General features: G+C 36.2%; 1 protein-coding gene across 1 annotated transcript in view; it reads left to right on the plus strand.

Annotated features, from left to right (window-relative positions):
• The first annotated feature begins 278 nt into the window (after window positions 1-278).
• relt (RELT TNF receptor) overlaps window positions 279-22,946 on the plus strand; it is a 39,890-nt gene continuing 17,222 nt past the window's right edge. Inside the window, exons 1-6 of the mRNA XM_051870739.1 lie at window positions 279-431; window positions 17,307-17,381; window positions 18,333-18,425; window positions 18,874-19,070; window positions 19,204-19,256; window positions 20,094-20,348. Coding sequence (XP_051726699.1) covers window positions 17,340-17,381; window positions 18,333-18,425; window positions 18,874-19,070; window positions 19,204-19,256; window positions 20,094-20,348 — 640 coding nt within the window. The 5' untranslated portion in view covers window positions 279-431; window positions 17,307-17,339. The remainder of the gene's footprint in view (window positions 432-17,306; window positions 17,382-18,332; window positions 18,426-18,873; window positions 19,071-19,203; window positions 19,257-20,093; window positions 20,349-22,946) is intronic.

A 22,946-nucleotide genomic window follows, 5' to 3' on the forward strand; every position in this document is an offset into this window, starting at 1 on the left:
ATTTAGTTTTTGTTTTCTTGAAAAGGCCTATTAATGTAAATAAATGACATTTGGTCTGATATTTTAATGAAATGCCCACTGTATGTAGCTAATAGATTTTAATACCCATTTAAATAAATTATTTATTTTCTTTTTTTTCAAAATACATTCGTTTAAGATGTTAAAAATGCGGCAAATCTTCACAGGAATGAGAGAGAGAGAGAGAGAGAGAGAGAGAGAGAGAGAGAGAGAGAGAGTGAGGGGGGGGGGGGAGGAGCAGCTCATATTACACAGTGTGTGACGTGTTTCTCTCGGTTCATCGTGACTTGATTCAAATGTTGGATCGCTCTTCTCATCTCTGCGGTTCTGTTTCTCTCTCTCTTTGTGTAATTATAGATTACACATTCGGCATATGATGATTATAGGACACTTATGAATTCACAATAAAACAGGTAAGATACAAACTTTATTCGGTGTGTGTATAATAGTTTATTAACGGATGGGGACAGTTGCAGTGCGGATGCGGCATTTCTGCCGGTATGTTTTCAGTAACTTCTGAATTCAGTTATATCCTGTAGTATATACTGCATACTCAGATGACTGTAGATACTGTACTGAGCGGTACTTCAGTATGTTGGTGTTTTTAGAGTTTAAAATATGAAGAGTTTTGCCTGAAACGTTCCGCATTGAAGACAAAAGAGTTTGCTGCGTTGAGTTTGATAGGCTATTCTTACTGCGCTCGTTCACTTCAAGGGCTGTAAAACAGTGCCTGTCACTCTTTTTATTTAAACACGTTAAATGCTTGATTTGAAGTGTTTCAACCGCATTATATATAGTTTTGATAATGATTAAGTTTGATGTAGCCTATATAGACTAATTATTTTTTTTTAATTATAGTTATTACTTTATTATTATCTGAATTCCTCCTTGACAGACGCAATAAATACTATGATTTTAAAAGGTCTATAAAGTCAAGACTTGGTAGAACTTTCATCATAACATAAACAAATATTCTAAAATTAAGCTGTATAATGTATAATATGATAATTAAAAGTTCATTATGTGAACTGTTTCCTTTATATGTATTTACAATTGCGAATGCATGAACTATTACTTGAAAACAAGCATTTTAATATTGCATTATGCACCAAAATGACACTGAAATTGCAGCCAGGAACATTGTATTTTACTGTATGTTGTGAACTTACCATCAGAGGTCTATAAATGTCTCATACCTGATACAATGTACATAGAATATGATGTATGAGAGTAGAATGAGGAACAGCATTTATTTGTTTTATGAAACGAAGCATAACATAATAATATATTGTCATCATTTACCTCCTTGTGATGGTGTCATCAACTTCAGCTGTTTAAATCATTCAGGGATCACGAATTGTTCTGCTCTTTTCTAGGTGAACTTGGTTCACTAAAGCAGCGAGCATGTTTAAATACATCTCATCATAATGTGTCGCCCACTGGGCAGCTTCACAGACACACACACACATACACCCAGTTACACAACTTCTGGCAACAGACTTTGGCACACACTGCGCCAGCTGCGGTTTATACCAGCTGGAAACATGTTTGTGCTGCATGCATAATTTATAGTCTGCACTATAAACAAAAATGCTGGGTTATAAAACATTGTACAACTTATGTGTCAGCCTATAGGAACATGTTGGATATATCCCAAAACATTTAAGTTACAAGGCTCCACCCTTGTCGTTATAATTAACATCTTTTGTAAACCCTCCATAAATATTATAGTGAATCGCAGCATTGGCACAGAGCCTGAACTATTATAAAGCAGGATGTAATTGCGATGTCTTTGTAGTTCTACATCTTTTTTTCTCAAACACTCTTACGCCTCAACATGTTTTATTCTCACGTTTGAACTAAATATGCACTATTATTGCTGTGTTCAGCATTACCTGCTTTGTGAGGCACGCAAAATGCTTTAGTAACTTTAAGGCTCATAAAGCAGTGTGATTAAATACATGACGCTAATACAGCTGGTGTTTTTCATGGGACGGGCCAGCAGACTCACTCTGACATTGTAATATATTTGGCACATCTGATCTTAGATTTTTGACTCATCAGCATGAAGTCAGTCAGTTCGTTTAGAACTGATGGTTTTGGTTAGTTATTCGCATTTTTGTGTGCAGTATGCATCAGACAGTTAATAAACAGAGCCCTAATTATCTCTTTGCATCTTATAAGGCATCTATTCGTGGCTAAGTTAAGGTTGTTCCTGCTAAAAAAAAAAAGTTATGAAAAAAATTATGGCACAAAAAAGACAAAATTATGCCTGCTCTGACTACATGTAGTGTTGGGCAGTAACTACTAGTAACTAGTTACGGTAATAATATTACTTGCAGTAACTAGTAGTGTAACTAATAAGATTTCAGTAATAATATTACAGTTACTATCCTTAAAACAACTCGTTACTTTCGATGCCTCAACCCTTACTGATGTGAAAAATCCAACAATCTAATATTTCCTAGATTTATTTTCATAATTTTCACGACTCGCACAGGCACATGAAATCATCAGTGCAGCAGGCAAGCTTGGAATATGGAAAAGCTGACATTCAGCGGATGGAAATATTGTCATTCCATTAATTTTGTCAGGAGAAAAGATGATATGAACACCGTTGTGTAAGTTTTACTTTACTCTGGCATTACATGGCTTGCCCACATCCCTCTGATCACGATATAAATTATATTACTATAATTAAACTGAACATTTTCTTACGAACTTATGTGATTTCTTTTGATAAAATATATCATGACATATAATCGTATATGGGTAACAGAGAAATTATAGCAACAATTAGCTTCAAGCTAGACATACACATGAGATTAATACAACACTTTTACTTAAAATTCACTATCAGTTACTATTAAGTGTTTGTAATAACTTCTGACTGCGATCCAATGTGGATTTTGGTCAAATGATGAGGCAGAAATATGTTGTTAGTAACATTTTAGAAGAATTTTATGGGGAAGATACACAATTAGAACTTCTGTGGGGCGTGAAGGAAAAGTAGCCTAATATAACTAGTAGTGTAACTAATTACTGTTGCCAGAAATAATAAGTAATAAGTAATAATATAACACTTGAAACTTTTGAGTAACTAGTAATGAGTAATAAATTACATTTTTTGAGTAACGAGCGCCAACACTGGCTCTGACCCACCGCAGCCCAGTTAAAAACGCTGTGTAAATGAATTTTTGCCAGCTTTGAGCAGCATTAAACACTGTGTAAAAACACCTAATGCCAAATTTACTCTGTAAAGGTGGCACAGAAATGCTTCTGAAGTGGCATTTGGGTGTCACAGAATGTTTAATGCTCAGAGGTGGTATAAGTGCATTTACACAGCCAATTTAATACTTTTATACTGGGTCTAAGGTGGGTAAAAGCAGGCATAATTTAATCTGGCTTTTATGCAGCATTATGTCTTTTTACACAGAATTTTGAGCAGGCACAGAGCAGCCTTAAAGGATTAGTCCACTTTTAAATTAAAATTTCCTGATAATTTACTCACCCCCATGTCATCTAAGATGTCCATGTCTTTCTTTCTTCAGTCGAAAAGAAATGAAGGTTTTTGAGGAAAACATTTGAGGATTATTCTCCTTATAGTGGACTTCAATGGCCTCCAAACGGTTGAAGGTCAAAATTACAGTTTCAGTGCAGCTTCAAAGGGCTTTAAACGATACCAGACGAAGAATAAGGGTCTTATCTAGAGAAACGATCAGTCATTTTCTAAAAAAATAAATAAATAAATGTATATACTTTATATAAACAAATAATCGCCTTCAAGTGGTTCTGCCAAAACCGCAGTTCCGTATTCGTCAAAAAGTTTACGCTGTATGTCCTACGCCTTCCCTATTCTACTTACGGAAAAAAACAGAACTGGCGCCACGTTCATTCCGTAAGTTGAATAGGGAAGGTGTAGGACATTTAGCGTAAGCTTTTTGAAGAATACGGAAGTGCGGTTTTGGCGGAACCACTTGAAGGCGATCATTTGTTTATATAAAGCGCATATATTTAAAAAAATTTTTTAGAAAATGACCGATCGTTTCGCTAGATAAGACCCTTATTCCTCATCTGGTATCGTTTAAAGCCCTTTGAAGCTGCACTGAAACTGTAATTTTTACCTTCAACCGTTTGGAGACCATTGAAGTCCACTATATGTAGAAAAATCCTGGAATGTTTTCCTCAAAAACCTTCATTTCTTTTCGACTGAAGAAAGAAATACATAAATATCTTGGATGAGATGGGGGTGAGTAAAGTATCGTGAAATTTTAATTGGAAAGTGAACTAATCCTTTAAATCAGCTGTGTAAAAATACCTTAATTGCCACTTCAAAAGCACTTCTGTGCCACTTTTGCAGTATACATTTGGCATATTTAACAGTGATTCAGTGCCAGAATGTTTCTATATGAACGAGACTTATGTTCATGTGTTTGCATAGCTCTCCGTACATTTTTCACATGCTTGCATAATTTTGTTTTGATAGAGTTCATTTGACCATCCTGATTCTGCTAGTGTGACTCTGCTGTCCAAACAAGAACCTTACTAGGTCTGTAATTACAGGGCTCCAAACTGCGCCTAAAACGGTCGCATTTGCGACTAAAAATATTAATTTGCGAGTGATATTTTTGCTGAGGTCACCATTGGCGACCATACAAATTCACACGTTATGACTGTAAAATTTGAATGTTATTTGCGTGTTCTGTGACTAGTAGTCTGTCATATCATTTGCTGTGTTGACGTAATTAAATGAGATGCTGCGTGTGAAAGTTTCACTGAGTTAGAGTGCCAAAATATGAACTGGTAGGGAAAAATATCACACACCAAACAGACGCCAACGAACTAGCGCTGATGAAAGCCGACTGTGTTGTCACATACGTCGGTGCAAAAAAGCTGCATTTGAACACACCGTTCTGCTCCTGCATAAAGAAGACTGCCTATTTCTTCATAAAAATTTGTCTATATTTGTCATTCAAAAGGGGAAACTGGCTCTACAGACTGCAGATACACACACAATGCAGCGCGTGCTTACCGTTTTGAATATCAGTCATGCTGGGGTGCGTTTCCCGAAAGCATCGTTAGTCAACTATGGTCGTAAGTCATTAAACTCTATTGGTAACGACAGAACTTGCGACCATAGTTCGCTTTGGGAAACGCACCCCTGATCACTTTCATTATTCCATTCCGCTCATGCTCATCAGATAAACTTGAGGTCATAAAAAGTCTTCAGTACCTTAACAAGAGTATTAATGATCATTTTAAGGCGTCATATTTTGTGAATGGAAAAACAAATCGCGATAGTCCCTAATGTGATAACTTTAATTTCATTAAATAAATGTGAGCGCTGCATGTTTTAAAGTCAAAAGATGGCGCTGTTGCGCGTTCTTCAGGCTCTCGCAACAGAGCTTCAGTTCAGAGCAGCTCGCAATCAATGATTAGCGCACATTTGTTAACCAATTGCTTATGAACTGATGCTGATCAATTATGACAAAGTTTACTTTATATTATTTATATTATAATGTGTTGTAAACGGTTGTAACCAGGCCGTAACAACGTAATTTTTTTATCTTCCTCACCTGAACTTGAATGTGCAGCAAAAGTGAAGCACATACATTTCAGAATAAGAGTCCCGCTGTATTTCGGCCTGTTCATTAACAAAGTCAAGTAGAATGTATTATCTATTTCCCCTGTTATTTGGTTACACAAACCAAATTTAATATATTTATAAATTTCTTTCTATATATTTATATTTATTTTCATTTGATTCAAAGTAAACTGTTGTAGCTTCAGGAAGGAAAGACTAAGAACATTATTTGACACATATTATTCAATATAAAGATTTTACCATAGACTGTAAAAGGATTTTGCTAGCAGGGTTATTATAGTTAACTAAAACCATTAAAAAAACATTTTTTCATTGCTTGAAATAAATGTTAATACTAAAATAAAAATGTATACAAACTAAACAGACATGTTAAAACTTAACGAAAAATGAAAGCCAGAAAATATAAAAATCTAATCAGATTCAAAATATTAACTGAAACTATAATAGTATTAAGTGAAAATAGTGACATTCATTTCCCAGAAAAATCACAAGATGGAAATGCTAAAACTAAAGGGGAGATATATAAACACAACAGGATGACTAAAAGTAAGTGATTTAAAAATTTAAGTTCATTGTTGTGTGGCTCTTAAAAAAATTATTTGGCGCCTGCTTTTTCCCCCTATAGGAGCCAATGGCTCCTTAATGAATTTTTTTTGTCTAGAGCCCTGAATTTCCTATGCTCCTTTCTTGACCCGTGCTAGAACGACAGCACCAATTCAGAGTTTTGAAGTGGGAGTTTGGTTGGCAGCTTTGACATTGGGCACGCTCCTCTGAAATTATGAAGCAAATGTCTGGGCAGAGCCCAAACCCTCCACGGCTGGATGCAGGAATCAATGGTTTAATTAAAGCTTCATTATTTGTGTTGGTGGACCGTTTCACTAGAAACAAACCAAATTTACTGTATACTTTTCCCTCCCTGGCGTGCAGACATCTACCTGCGTTAGCTGGCGCGTCCGCGTTGACCTCTGTGTGGTTTGGGCGCTGCTGGCACACCAACCGCTCTGACCTCAGATCAGCAGGGATTTACTGTGTCCCCGTGGGTTCTGCTGACTTTGCAAGCGCTACTGTGATACATTGAGTTGTGTGACTGAACATTGAAGAGAATAATCTCTATATTACATACAGGAGATGTGAATTAATAATTGGTAAAATTGCTGTTCTGTGACACTATTTGCAACTCTTTTGATATGAAGTTCAAGGCATTAGTTTAAAAAAAAATTATTCAGTGACACACTCTAAAGCATTACAAAACTCATGTGTAGATACATATTACCATTTATTATGTTTTTTAATTAAATTGTATCAGTTAGAGTGTTTTTGGTTAAATCATGTGTTCCACTTAAGTTTGTTGTAGTTCATAAAGTAGATAAATTCATTCACAATCTATATATAATTTGCATTTACATTAAAGAGAACTAAAATTCATTTGCATCTCTTGGCTGAAAAAGTTTTTGCACATTCTTGCATCAATGAGTTGTTGACTCAAGAAACCCTCTGAGCGATTCAGTCTGATTTGTGAATGAATCAATCATGGTTCAATGAGCCAGTGGGTTGTTGATTCAAGAACTGCTCTAAGTGATTCAATCCGGTTTGTTCAGTCCGGTCATTGCTTACGTTGCTCGAGTGCCCACTACTGGCGAAACCCTTGCAATGGGTTAAATGTAATGCCCTAAGCCCTTGATAACTGGAAATCCACTATGGAGCTGATTTATTATTTAGAGTTTTTATTTTTAATTTGTTTTTTACGCACCATTCCATAGGCTTGTATGTATGCTTGGGCTTTTGGAGAAAATATAAAAAATTACACAAACGAAAATGATAATACAATAAACTATAACTGTAAAAAAAAAACAGTCATCTTAAGGTAGCTACAAGTATTATGCAGTTAAATGTCAAAATAAGTCCAATATCACATACTAGAGTTGTGTGGGGTGGGGATAAATTACGCTCGACCTGCTGTAACATCACAGTCGTGTTGCATTGTGGTCTATGGATCTGCCTGAAGAGTACATATTGAGTAAACTCGCTCCAAAATAAATGTCAAAATAAACTTCCCTCGCCCACTTGACCAAGTTGAGCACACTTCAAAATGGTGGCGGGGATTCCCCCGAGGTGAAATACTTAGGGAAGTTTGCGAGTGTATGACTAAAAGTGGAGTTAAACGCAGTCCTGCTCTAAGCGATTCAGTCTGATGCAGTCTGCAATGAGAAAATTGAGATGCCTTTCAAGACGGCTGAGTTGATCGGTTTTTGGGTCACAGGCTGGAGGACGGAGGAGCGAGGAAACGAGGAAGCATCATTTTGAGTATTGAGAAGCACCCAGTTCAGTTTTTTGGTTCAGCGAGTCAGTGGGTTGTTGACTCAAGAACTGCTCTTACTGATTCAGAATGAATCATTTAGACTGGTTTAGTGAACCCATTCATCAAAAAGATTTGGCTCAAAAGAACAATTCTTTTTATGAATCAGACATCACTAGCACACCAAAGATCATTGTTGAGTGATGTTTAACGTGTATATTTTAGCATGTGTGTTCACTGGGAATTAAAGCTGGGATCTTGGCGTCACTCGCACCATGTTGAGCTACAGGAATGTTAGCTTTTACACTAGCTGTGGCCACAAAAACCAACACAAAGGGAAAGTGTTGCTATTCAGGATGTGATGATACAGCACTTGGTGCCGGGGCCACATTTGGACTTTTTCAGGGTGTCATTAGAGGGCACAGGCAGACATGTGAAAGGAAGTACCCCCTTACATCAGATGCTGGGCCACATGACCCTGGCCTGCACCCTCCGAAAGGCCGGCATCCATTAATTAGCACTGGGCAGCATGGGTAATGTGACATTCCTGCAGCAGAGGCTAATTACAGATTCAGAGAACAAGATGTAGCCAGCAGAGTTGGGTGACCAACCCATCAAAGGCAAAGGTTGTGACCTTCCTTATTCTAGACATTTGGCATCATTGCAAGTGACTATGACACATAGCACACATGCTTCTTTTGTTAATGAATACAGATTATAATATGTAAATATATTTCATTAGAAGTGTCCCAAACTCCTCTCTGGCAGATGGGTGCATTTAATATTCCTGCTATTACAGGACTGAGGAGGTGGAATTCCCCCTTTAGGAACAGGAATTGTTCCACACTTTCATTATTAAGGAAGTGTTCTCTTGCTATTTAATTTCAAAAATGGTAAAATGAGCTTTTCTTCTTGTTCTTATTGTTTTCCAGTAGGCGTTACCTTGTGAAAAAGAAGTAAACTTTAGTGTAATTATTAGGAACATAATATACTTGAAAAAAATATACTGAACGTAATGTTTTCTGACACTTGATCACATGCCATTTGCTATTAAATAAAAATGTAATATAGTTCAAATTTATATTAAATGAAATTAGTTGAGGTTTTTTGTCTTTTTTTTTTTTACTTAAGTAGGACTTAATAGGAATATGTAATTTCATCATTGCTTCTATTTTTTTAAAATATATTTGTCATTATGACACATTTGTAATGATGAAGTTAGCAATTTAGTACATTTAAAATTAATTTACTACAGTTAGGGCTAGATTTACTAACAGCTTGCGCCAGCACAAACCTTCTTTTGGCATAAAAAAACTACTGTCGGGATTTACTAAAGACACGCAGTGCAAAATTAGCCCTGAAAAGGTGTGGACTGAGTTGTTTTTGCGGCTGATCTTATTGCATATGCATTTGTAGGAGTTTCCCTTTCAGACACAAAATTTATGGGAGGAGAGTATTTAAATGAATCAAGCAACGCGATTTACTAATGTTTGCGCTAGTCAATTTTCTGGTATTTGCGCCATTATTTAACACCCCAAAAAAGCATGTCTTAACCCATTTTGCGACATGGCTGCAAGGAGGACACATAGCAGAGAACAGAGAGCGCCTGGTAGAAACTCGTATTAATTTCTTTGGAATGCCAGAGGAAGACATTATCCGTATATTACATGTAACAAGTTGCGCCTGTGTCGACCCGCACCTGATGAGCGTCAGCTCTGCTTATTTGCGCTGCTCTTGGTAGATTGCTTTGGACATTATGTAAATGATTTGACTGCGTCTGTGTTCTTTAATATGCGCGTCAGCAATAGATCACGCACAAAACTTGCCACTCCCATCGGCAGATTTGTGGAATTGCACTCTCACGCTAATTTGCCCCGTGTTGTAAATCTGGCCCTTAAAATTAAAATCATTTACATGAAAATAAGTGCACTTGCTAAAGATTATTAAAACTTGACATTACTACAAAGTTTTTTCTAATTATTTTTGTTAAAAAGTGCACTTTTACTGTTAAACAGTCATGAATGTACTCTTTTTAAAGCTTCAGTTTGTAAGTTTTGCCTCTTTGTCGCCATCTCTGTTTGAAACCTGCAATTGCAGTTATTTGCGGAATTATCATCTTTACGTGGGTTGTGCATCAGCACGGCTCCTCAGCGCGGATGAATCTAATGTTTACTGTCAGTCACCACATCGGTGTGGATACTGTACTTCGGAATCATAGATTCTATGTCTTGAAAGTATGACCAAAATAAGACGCAAAGATGAACGGCTACATGCTCGAATTTCCTGCGGAAACCTACCAGTATCACCCGAATTAGAAAACTTAATTAAAAGCTTACCGTTGTGAATCGGGCTAAGGTAAGGAGATAGTTTTGAACACTGGTTGGTTATGTACTTGCTCAAAAATTTCTTTTGGATAATTTTTAACCAAAAAAAGTTACGGACTGCAGCTTGAAGTACACTTAAGTGGACTTTTACTTCATTAATATTAATGTATGCAAGTTTGCACATTCAATACAATTAATCTCACTTCTTTTTACAAGGGTTTGGCTGTTTGCATTTTATAGTTATACCATCTCTCTCGTTTTTCCAGATCAAGCTGTAAGAATCTCAGTCGTTGGCAATATGGAATCACTTAACATATGGATTTCTATTGTTTATTTGCCAGAATGGTCTCAGCAATGTTATTGTGTGCTATATTAGTGGTGTTTTCCAAGTCAAGCATCTTACGATTTACTTGTTCCTTTTTTTTCCCTTTTTTTTCAGATTTCCTGATTTCTTTCTCTTTTTCTATTATAAATAGTGAAATGCTGCCTGAACGCTATAATCTGCAAATAGATATTGAGTCTGTTCCCTTACAGGTAGTGATGTCAGCCTTTCAATCAAATAAGTGGAACCCTACACCAATGACGTTCTTTCTCACTGTGTCAATTTACATTATCAGTATCAACACGGTTACCGCCAGCTTGCGCTTACTACAGTAAACACTTAGTGGAAAGCTATGAACAACAGTAGAAGTATATGCATTGTACTTTTCCAGTACAAGCAATTTTTTTCTTCTTGTGCATGATTCATCAGTTTGTTTGAGTACCTGTGCTACATTTTACATTCATTACATAACTTTGACATCATATTTTTATAGTTATTATTGACCCCTTAAGTAGCTTCAGTGTATTGTTTGTGAGGGGTAGCTTCACTGTCAACAATGAAAATTGTAGGTCTCCCAACACTGAGTAAACAACAAACAAACCTAAATATAGACACAATCTAATACTTATGACACAATCATGTATTTAATGGTAAAAACAGCAATCGTTATGCTATCTATAGTGGTTATGAATAGTCAATTCTCTTGTGCATGGGAGTAGATAATAGCCATTTTGTAGATATTTGTCCAGAATGGTGGTTGGCAACTGTTATTTAGGCATGACATCAAGGGCCTTATTTTGAACAGGCAGATGTTTCATCTCAGAGAATAATTGGTTTTCCTCTGTTTTTCTCAGCAGAAACCACAGTAGAATGATGCACATGGCCCATAATCATGTTTGTGCATCAGTGACCTCGTCTTTTAACAGCAAACGGCCCATGACAGGAACGCAAGACCTGTTCCAAACAAGCAACAAAACACTTCATTTACCACTGCAATCTCTTTAACACTGATTAACAAACTATTAGCAAATGTTAAATCATTCTTACTGGTTTTCGACAAACAGTTCCGCCCCATGATGCCTATTCTCTAGGTTCAAAAACAATTTTATTTATATAAAACTTATTTAGGTTTCTATATATATATATAGAAAACCTTTTCGCAATTGCTCTATAAATATGGCACCAGCATCACCGAATGAAATTACAAAAGTAATGACTGTTTTCACACAGGTTTCCAGAACAAATTTTTTTGTCTGACAAATAGATAGTCCCGTCTAAATTTCGGTTGATCGAGATCCTCAAACAAACAGAGTGATGTTTTGATAGTGTCAAAGTGTTTACAGTTTCAACCAACGAATGGCTCCCTTATAGCTTCAGGGGTGTGAATCGATACAATTCATGATTCAGCAGAAAACCACAGTAGAAAGATGCACATGGACCATAATCCCTTGCTTTTCCCTGCTCAGTATATCATAGCTCTAGATGTTAATTTTGTTCATAAGCAACATAAAATTAAGCCCAATACAGCTTTATGAGCAGAAACTCCCTTTTCATCCTATTGTCTGATGAGGTTTTTATTCGGCCTGATGGTATCCCTCTTTGGATGCTGTAATTGTTGCATAACGTTCCTCACCCCTGGTGACAGAGGGATTGTTGTGGTCACTGGCCGCAGCGCGTGGTTGGCATCTTGAAACATTCAGCACATACAACATAACATGCTGTTAGCAGCTGAAAGCAAACGGTGGTCAGTTCATTTGAAGGAACAGAGAAACGGAGGGATTCAAAATGAGGGTAGGAAAATGGAAAGTGTCTGGCTATTAAAGTCTCAGGCTATATTTGTCAGCATCGTCAGGCTGGTGGGTATTTGAAGAAAGACAGTGGTGTTGAGCTTTCAAAGTGCAAACAGGAAGTGACACGCGGTGGCACATGTCAGCGGTAAAACTTGCTGACAGGAGTTACAAGACAAGCTCATGTTGCTTGAATTCCTTCATATATAAATGTTTATATTTTTATTAGTGATGTTTGCAAAAGCGTGTGTCAGTATTACTGTTGTTAATACTAAGACACAAGTAAAGACTGCAAGTAAATAACCTAGCAACTCACTAAAAAACACTCCGTCTAGTTTTATTGTATGTTTAAAGATGTCTACAAGCTCAGCTGGGACTCAAGAGTTTTATTAAGCCTAACAAAACTGTCCCACTTTTCTCTCGAGACCGTCTGTATTGTGATTAACCAGCAGTATCATTACTGATTCATATCTTGGGTGATATCAGATGTGGTGTATTACTTTTGTGGTTGAGGTTTTATTAGTCAGCAAAAAAAATTGAATTGCATTTCATGCCTATGTCTTATTATGTTGTTGTAGCTAATCGATAGTTATGAAAGCTTAACAAGATTGTGTCAATCAAGAGATGGCTAGACTGTGGTTTCTAGTCTGAAGGTTTGGCCCTACTCTTATACCGGGACTCTCGCGTTGTCTTGTATTATGGCTTGATTCCGGTCTAGAACTCGAGTGTGGATCCTGGAGCGACATGCTGGCAGGACTTGAGCTGCAAAAAGCCACGCTTTTCTAAAAGTCAATCCAGGGCAACTTCTTCATCGTTTCCAATTTGTAAGATGACAGATCCTAAAATGGATAATTCTAGGTGATTGTTTTATGTTTGTTGTTGTTTTATTTATTTTATGCCGTTTTTCATGTGCTTCCAAAGCCACGGAATGGAAAACCGGACAGTATGGAGATAGAGCTGCAAGAACTGTAATTACTGTTCGTTGGGACTTTATTGCTTTTTAATGAAAGAGCTAAATTTAAGCAGGCATGAGGCACGTCTGACTGGCAGCTGATCTTGAAATGTGAAGGAAAGCCATTTCTGTGTGGTGGTTTGTGGGTGGGCGGCTGGGGCGGAGAACGAGGTGGGGGTACATTCATTCTTTGAACATTTCTCCTAAAAAGCCCTGTCATCAAGAAGGACGACTAGATGCTTGTTTCCAAAATTGTAAACTCATTTGTTTGTTGCATTCATTCATTCATTTATTTGCATGTTGAAACATTGGGGATTTTTTTTTTTTTAGAAGTATAAGTTTAACTAGTCTTGATTTAAGCTTTCCCCACCGGATGTGGGTGAGACTACTTATATTTATCAAGAATGTAGCAGGTTGTTCATCAAACCAATATAAGGTGATTCCAGATGCAAAATGACTTTTCCTTCCCTGAAAAAGCTACATTGCTGACACTGAATTAATATTTTCCTTAAAGCTGCAGTCCGTAACTTTTGTTTGGTTAAAAATGATCCAAAATAAATTTTTGAGCAAGTACATAACCAGGCAGTGTTCAAAACTATCTCCTTACCTTAGCCTGATTCACAACGGTAAGCTTGTAATAAAGTTTTCTAATTTGAGTGGTACTGGTAGGTTTCAGCGGGGAAATTAGAGCATGCCGCCGTTCATCTTTGTGTCATTATGTCACGTCTGTTTACATAAAGAACGAGTCCCAGCTAGTAGGCTATATCGCATGTGGAGGATGCTGCAAGTGGCAAATCATTGCCTTTTCTCACAGCAGCTGGAATAATTAAACTTATCATTTTGATGGCAGATTGTATGGTATGACAAATGGACAATTAGAGAGTAGACTGTACAGAAATTGAAATCTACAGGTAACGCTAATACACACTAAATACACATAGTCACGCAATGCTGATGTTGTTAACATTCACAATTTGAGAACAAAGTATAACAATAATAATAATTTGCATGGTTTGATGTGATATGAGCTAAGCTATTGTTAGATTTAATCACCATTGGCAGCACGATTTATTGTAATGCTTTTTTTCTCAGTTGGTCAGAACAAAAGTGGCAGATTTGTTACTTGTTCAGATGATATTTTCCGGTGAAAATTCTTATTTTGGTCATACTTCCAAGATGTAGAATCTGTGATTCAGAAGTACAGTTTCCACACCGATGTGGTGACTGACACCAAACATTAGATTCATCCACGCTGAGGAGCCGTGCCGATGCACAACCCACGTGAAGATGATATTTCCGCAAATAACTGCAATTGCAGGTTTCAAACAGAGATAGCGACAAAGAGGCAAAACTTATGGAGCTTTTATGCAGCTTTAATTAATGGGAAAGAAATAGAGGGAATTTATTGGTTGAAAAGAATGATTACCGTCCCTAATTTTAGTCAAGTCAAGTAATTTTTATTTATATAGTGCTTTATATAATACAGATTGGCTGCATCCAAAATCGCATAATTCCCTACTGTATAGTAGGCAAAAAACAGTATGTGACAAAAAAAAAAAAAAAAGTATGTCAGAATTTACGGTACTCATAAAACAGTAGGCAAAAAGTACCTGGATGACCTACTGCTTCCGGCGAGATTCTGAAGTGTGCATACGATGTACACTTTACTATCCCATGATGCCACGGGAGAGGATTTGTGAATGGCAGTGAAGCGACGCAACTGACGCTGGTAGGTCACGTGATAATGACAACATTGCGAAAGTAGTATGTCCGGATTACATTCATACTACACACATTCATACTAAGTAGAACATACTTTTTTAGCAGTCGTGAAGTAATTACTTATTTAAAATAAGTACTACCTACTCAAGAGAGTATGCCATTGTGGACACAGACATTGTTTCAAAGCAGCTTCACAGTCATAAACAGGAAAATAACAGAATCAATGATGCAAATTTAATCAAATATTAAACAAATTCAAATTCTGCTGTAAAACAGGTCTATAATGACAATAGTATTATTGTTTAACTCAAGTTAGTTCAGTATTGATTCAGTTCTGTTCAGTATACTGTTCCCTATCCCTAAAACCTGATTGGTTGATAGGAGTGTCGTGGCCTTCTTTGCATAATCATTTTTAATGTTAGTGTAGGTATTGAACATTTGCAGTATTCATGTGCTAAAATCAGTGGCTACACACACCAGCATGGGCCAAAATGTCAAAGCTTGCAGACGGACATGTGCTGTCTGAGCTCAGTTATTCTGTTTTTCTTCATTCATGTTTTATATTCCTCACTTGGGTTTAGAAAACATTCACTTAGAAAACAACCTCTCCACCACATTGTGTAACTCATCAGTGAACTCATGTGATTGGAGGATTGTGGTAACAGAGGCAGGACCTCTTTCGGGTGGTGGGAGGAACCGTGGTTTTGAGTGGCAGTATAAGGAATGACAGCGTTATGCAGACAGGTACAGTGAGACAGTGAGCAGGCGTCGTCATAGTGAGCAGAGCATCCTCAGCTGTTACCAGGGAAACAGAGCACAGCGACACTGGGGTAAGTGTGGTTGTCAGGCAGTACCTGTGTGTGTGTTCTGTTGTCATGGCAACAAGATCAAAGCAGCACAGGTGATTGGTTGTCTTAGAAATTATGCTTTTATTTATTTATCTTTTTGCATCTGCTTTGGAACTGGATGATGAAGGTGATTTTAGCAATGTTTAAAAGTTTATTTTTCATAAAGTTTAAATAAGTTCAATTATAATGTATTATTGTTGTTGTATTTGTACATCAAATTAGTAGAAAAGGATTATCTTGCACAATTTTGCTTTTCATATAAATTTGTCTTGTTTTTAATGTCTTTGCACTCCAAGAAAAAATTGTAAAAAAAAACAGGACACAATGTACTGTGTTAATGTGAAGAAATTTTCTATATTGATTTTTCACAGGTGTTTTATCTGTATTTTGAATTACGCATTATGTTGTGTTGTCCATAAACTTAACAGATAAAAAAAACAACCAGTATCCATATCCAAATAACCAGTTATTTCTTACAGTATATATATTTTAAATAGTGCTGTCCATTATTTTTATTCATAGATATTTTTGAAGACATAAGAATAGATAGTTTCTTTGATTTTTAATCACAAATCTATATATATATATATATATGTATATATATACACACACACACATATATTTACAATTATTTATGTTAGATGTGATGATTCACGATTAATCAATTTGACAGCACTAATTCTGAACTATCAATTCTTATGATGTCTTCAAAAATATCTATGAATAAAAATTGCTCTTTCAAAGCTTAGCAAGCTTAATGGAGATCTCTAAAATCTTGTGTCTAGAATGCTTTTAGAGAAATAAAAATGAATAATAGCTATTAAATGAATGTGGGGAGCAGCTTGGTCTTGTGTTAATATTAAGATGGCTTTTGATTGACACTTGAGCACATTTTGAAACCTTGTTGAGATCTCTTTTTAAACTAAGCAAGAGACTTGAGCTAAAGTCTCCATTTGATCTCCAGTTAATGTCATTTGAGGAGAGGAGGGTCTAAGAACCACAGCTGGCATCTCATGGTCTGGTGTAGATCTTCATGTTTGTATGAGAGCTTAGGCTGTTTGAGTAATTTGAACAGTGATGATATAGTTCAGTATGTCTTCATGATCTTCTCGTCAGAGAATCATTTTTCTCTCTTGCACCAGTAGATCCAGTAAGTGGTTTCTGGCCTGACCGAGCATATTTGGTCTAAAAATAGGCCAAGAAAAGCAGTGCTTCCCCAAACCACAGGCCTGCTTTAGTTCAGCTGACTATTTATATCATGCTTTAGCTTATAGATCACTTCTGTACGCATACAGACCCATGATGTGTCCATCACAAGAGAGTCTAAGTGCTGTTTATCTGTCTCTGGCATCGTGAGGTTTTGGTGGTTTTTGCTGACGCTGATGATGTTATATTTGCTGTGTCATTGAGTTCTTGTCGTGTCTTTTTTCAGATTACATGAGTATAGAAGAATATTTTGAAGAAGATGAAGAACCACCTTTACTGCTCTGCTCCTGTCTGTCTGATTGTAAGTATGCTCATTAATGTGACTCTGTGTGTGTGTGTGTGTGTGTGTGTGTGTGTGTGTGTGTGTGTGCCTGGTATTACTGCAGTGTGCTAAAATCGACCGTGATGAATAAGGCATATTACTGTGAGGTTTCTCTCAGAACACTGTGTCTCTTCTCACACTTCCCTGAATGTTCCTTCCTTCACTACACAGAGAACCTGCAATGTAGCCAATGAAGAACATCCCATTCTGTACTTGAGTATACTATAAATGGCTACACTACAATAAGACAATTCACTACCAGTAAACCCAGTTTTCATGCACTGGTCACTTTTGAGATTATGGGCTATTTTGCTTCCATTACATGTCTTCTTTCAGACTAGTGGAAAGAAAACATCCAAAATACACATTTAAGTGTTTATTTTGTTACACTATTTGCATCTGTAGATTTTGATTACAGTACATATCTTTAAAAGCCATATCTTTTTTCTCCTGCACTGAGCGGGAATCTCTACTTTAGCAGTTTACATACACCAAACTTTACATATTTATTCCTAATTATATTCTGAAGGTTTTTACAGAAGGGTTTGTTCATATATCATTCGACTGATTTATATAACTTTTCATTTATATAACTTTTTTTTTTCTTTCCGTCTGTTGTTCAAATTTCTGTTCTGGAAATGTATGCAAATTTGTATTTAATTAGATAATACCTTATTTGCATATTTACTTTTGTAATACAAAACATATACAGTATGTCCTAGTGAAAATATTGTGATATCTATTAGTTAAAATATTTACCCTATTCACCTGTAGTGTCTTGCCTCAAATTACACTTTACTAATCCTGTATTTTTACCCACTTTTTTTATACTAATATTCATACAACTTTGTTAGTTGTGGTTTGATTCTCAGAGGCAGGTTTGTTTGTGTGTTTTTAACACTGATTGGTCTCGTTTGTGTCTCTCTGTAGCTGCTGGAGTTATGGGGGACATTAGCGGCGCAGTGTCGGTGGGAGGACGGGTGTGCATGTCCGCTCTGTCCAGCTGGGCAGGAGCCCACCACGGTGAGAGATAACAACTCCAAAACACACACACACACACTCAAATCTTACTCCAGATAACATGTCCCGTCCCAGTATGTCCTCTGACCACTGAACCTAAAATGTTTTGTGGGTGAATCTCATTAAAATATGTCCAGGTAACATTTCACCAAAAAAACAAAAGAAAAAAAAGGAATTTATATTTGGCATAATCATATTTAGACATGATTTGCATTGTCTTGTGTTATTCTCATGACAAGCACAATTCCAAACAAATTATCCATAAAACACGTTTATTTATTCATTTTTTTTTAAATACTTACCATTATTCTTAAGATTCTCAGTACTGTATATTAGAAATGCATACATTTCTTAGTTTTCTCTAATTCGACGCAACTCTATGAGAGACAGTTCGTTCTTTCACACAATTTGTGATTATATCATCTAAGTGATGTGTATTTGTTTCTTTAAGGCTTGTGGGGAAGTTGAGGGTCCCATTAAGGTTCCCAGTGAGGCCGGACTGTGCCAGACTTGCCCAGCAGGCACCTTCTCTGATAACCGTGACACTGAGCCGTGCCGCCCACATATCTCCTGCAGTGGACTCAACCGCTGGATCTCGACCGCACCGACCTCATACTCTGACGCCGTGTGTGGAGGATGCCTTCCCGGGTAAACAACAAAAAATATTTATTCTTTTATTATTATTTTGTCCGTTTGACTCCATCATTGTGTCCCTTTGAAAGTGTAGGTGTGTCCTAGAAAGTGTAGAGTGGATATATTTATGAACTGCCATATTTTTCAGGTTTCACCCTGCTGCTAAACGGAAGTCCTCCACCCTCCACGCCTGCGTCAGGAGTAAGTGATACAACAATGTTTAATCATATCACAAACAAAAAAGTACAAAGAAGAAATATGTTCAATAAATATTTGCAGTTAATAATATTAATATCAGAATAAACAATTCTTCTTCAAAGTAATATTAGCCTAGCTATACGCGGTTTATGGTAGAAATACTGGCTATTTTACAATAACTTCAAATGTGTATCAGAAACTTTTATTAAACTTTTTTAATTAAACTTTTAAACAATATATATATATATATATATATCATGGCAACAAATTAAGAATTCATTCCCCCAATTTATAAATGAATTTCCTTAGTTTAGTAAATCGTGGACACAAATTAAGAACCCTAGTAAATTGTGGCCATGTTGTACTAATTAGTTCCCTCGTTTTCAGTTAACTGAATCAAGGGAATTATCATGGGTGGCTGTACAAAGCAAACATAGATGAAGGAGATCAACAAAAACAGTCTTTAATCCAACAGACAAGACAGACTCAGGAAACAGAATAACACAACCACAAAAATACTGACAAGACAGGGCAAAGAACTGAACAAAACAGGGAGTATATATCAGACTAAACGAGGGAACTAATGAGATAATTAACGAACACCAGGTGAACAGAATGAAACTGACACAGACTGGGAAACTAGGTCATAGGAAAACAGAACTAAATCACACTGAACAGAACATAATCCTGACGTGAATTATAGCAATGTGGCCACGATTTAGTAAAACAAGGGAATGAATTCTTAATTTGTGGCCACAAAATATGTATATTTTTTCCGCATGTCATGTGTTGGAATTATCTGTTTTATAAGTAATTATGTCACATGTGTTCAATGTACAGAGCCATACAGCCGTCGGAGACGTAACGTTGTTAGGAGCACCCCTAGCAAGTCTGGAGTGGGAGGTGCAAACTCCACCAATGTTCAAAGTCCAGAGGAGAAGAGCACGGAATATGCTGTGTTTGCACTAGTGCCCATCTTCTGTGTGATGGGCCTGCTGGGAATTTTCATCTGCAACCTGCTCAAGAAGAAGGGATACCGCTGCAATGCAGAGAAAGAGGGCATAGACGCAGAAGCCGCCACTCCGCAGAAAGAAGGTACAACACACAGTCATGCACATGTCCATACACAACAAAAGAAACACTTATTAGATCACCATATGTGTCCATAAAGATGTGCATTTAGAAAGAACTAAGTAATCAAGAAGAATCCATCTAAAGGTTGGGGTCAGTCATTTTTTTTGTTTGAAAGAAATTAATACTTCTATTCAGCAAAGATGCATTAAATTGATCAAAAGTGACAAAAAAAGACATTAATGATATTCTTTTTCAAATAAATGCTGTTCTTTTGAACTTTCTATTCATCAAAAAATCCTGAAAAAAATGTATCACAGTTTCCACAAAAATATGAAGCAGCACTTTTCAACCTTGATGATAAGAAGAAATGTTTCTTGAGGAGCAAATCGTCATATTAGAATGATTCCTGAAGGATCATGTGACACTGAAGACTGGAGAAATTATGCTGAAAATTCAGCTTTGCCATCACAGGAATAAATTGTTTTAAAATGTATTCAAATAGAAAAGTTATTTTAAATTATTTCCCAATATTAGTGTTTTTACTGTATTTTTTGATCAAATAAATGCAGCCTTAGTGAAGAGACATTCAGAAACATTTTAAAAATCTTACCGACCGCAGACTTTTCAGCTGTAGTGTACTTCAGAGTAACTTATTTTCTGATCAGACCAAAAAGAGTCATAATTTCGTTTTTTATGATCATGTACCACCGTTTTTTTTTTTTTTTTACTGAATAGGCATTGTTGATGTAGGTGGTCAAGTATTCAAATACATTCATTTGATAAAAGTTGTGAAAGTTTAGAATGAGTTGCTTTTACAGTTCCGTTCCAATAAATGCTCTTTCTGGACTGTAGACGACGTTTTGAGTTCTTATCTTTCGAGTGCTTTATCTCAAGTTTGATGTGAATTCTTTAAAGAAACCTTATAAACAAAACTCTCAATAGCATACAAAAAAGTCAAGCATACACACATATTAGTGATGTAAACAATTCCATAGAGTTCATCTTTATATGCAGCTGCTGTCCTTTAAAAATCACCTCACATGAGTTTGATTTCTAAAATGAGTAACAACACAGGCCCAATTGTTAGACTAAAACCCCCTCCTTAAAGCGAAACTAAATAAAATCACTGTGCACAATAAGAACACAGTGTTTCCATATTCTTTGTCTGCATGTGAATAAGTGGGTGGAGCCGCAGCTGTTGTGATGAGCTCAGTGCTTCATCTACAATAACGCTAGCATATAATAATTCAGGTTCTGCATGTAAAGCAGGAAAGTCTTCAGGAACAGAGCAAATGACACATTAATCACAGCATGTTTTACAGCTGAATAAGCAAAGCTGCAGAGCTGGATTTAGGGTTTAATTCAGGATATCAGTGACCCATTGTTTGTGTTTAGTAGAAAAAAGTAGAAAAAGGAAGTTAATTATATAAGCCACAAGAATCTGTGTAAGATGGTTAAAGGCTGATGTTAAAGGGTTAGTTCACCCAAAAATGAAATTTCTGTCATTAATTACTCACCCTCATGTCGTTCCACACCCGTAAGACCTTTGTTCAAGCTGCAATAGATTTTTCTTCCTTATTGTGACATATATCCATGTGAAACGACTTCTCAAACAAGAACAAATGTAGGGTGGGACTTGATTTTGTCCATGGGGAACTGATTGGATGGTTGGATGGTTGTGGTTTGCTATTTGGTGGATCTCATGTGAGTGACATGTTGTCCCACCCTTGTGGGAAATTTAAAAAAATAATGATGTGCACTGATCAATCATTTATAATAAATACTGCAATACTATTCCATAAAAAAAGAATGGTCAATTATGATTTTATGGTGACTTTAACCATCATAAGAATTGTCAATTATGATTTCATGGTAACATTAACCGTCATGTAAAATTGAATTTTATACATGAATGTATGAGAATTATTGCTTTATAAAATAGCAGCACCAACTGTATGATAAAAGACACTAGATATGTGCCGATATTCGGTAATATGATATATCACGATAATGAATATGCACAATATTGTTATCGTGGGCACTTCAAATTACCATGAATAATTATTTATTATGAATTATTTAAATTTTAATATTACATTTTAAGAATACTTTCCCCATCAACTGTATAAAATTCACTACACCGCTGTATGCTGCGTCAAAGGGACACACACACTCAGATGTAAACATGCCCAACGTGCACGAGAAGCATATGGTGGAACAAGTGAAGGAGACGCACTGAATGAAAGTGCACATTCACTCTCTGACAGAAGAGGGCACTGATGGAACAGCAGAAATGCAGCGGTTACCCCAGAAACTGCGCTACTGAACAGTATTTAAAATGCTTCAAACAGCCATTCAGTTTTTTGTATTCGCAATGTTGTTCATCACAGCATCAAATACTTAATACTTAAAGACTTAATAGGCTATTCATTTTCAAACTTAAAAATATTTTTATATTTTAATTTGAATTACAACTTGCTATAATGATTGAAAATGTTCTGATTATTTGTTATTGTTTAGTAACACTTAGTGACATGAGGCTTCATTAGTTAACATGTTAATTTATTATTACCAAACTGACAAAGAAAAATACTTTTAAAGCATTAATAAATCTTAATG

The sequence above is a fragment of the Ctenopharyngodon idella genome, chromosome 18 (genome assembly GCF_019924925.1).
Source record: "Ctenopharyngodon idella isolate HZGC_01 chromosome 18, HZGC01, whole genome shotgun sequence".
Classification (NCBI taxonomy): Eukaryota; Metazoa; Chordata; class Actinopteri; order Cypriniformes; family Xenocyprididae; genus Ctenopharyngodon; species Ctenopharyngodon idella.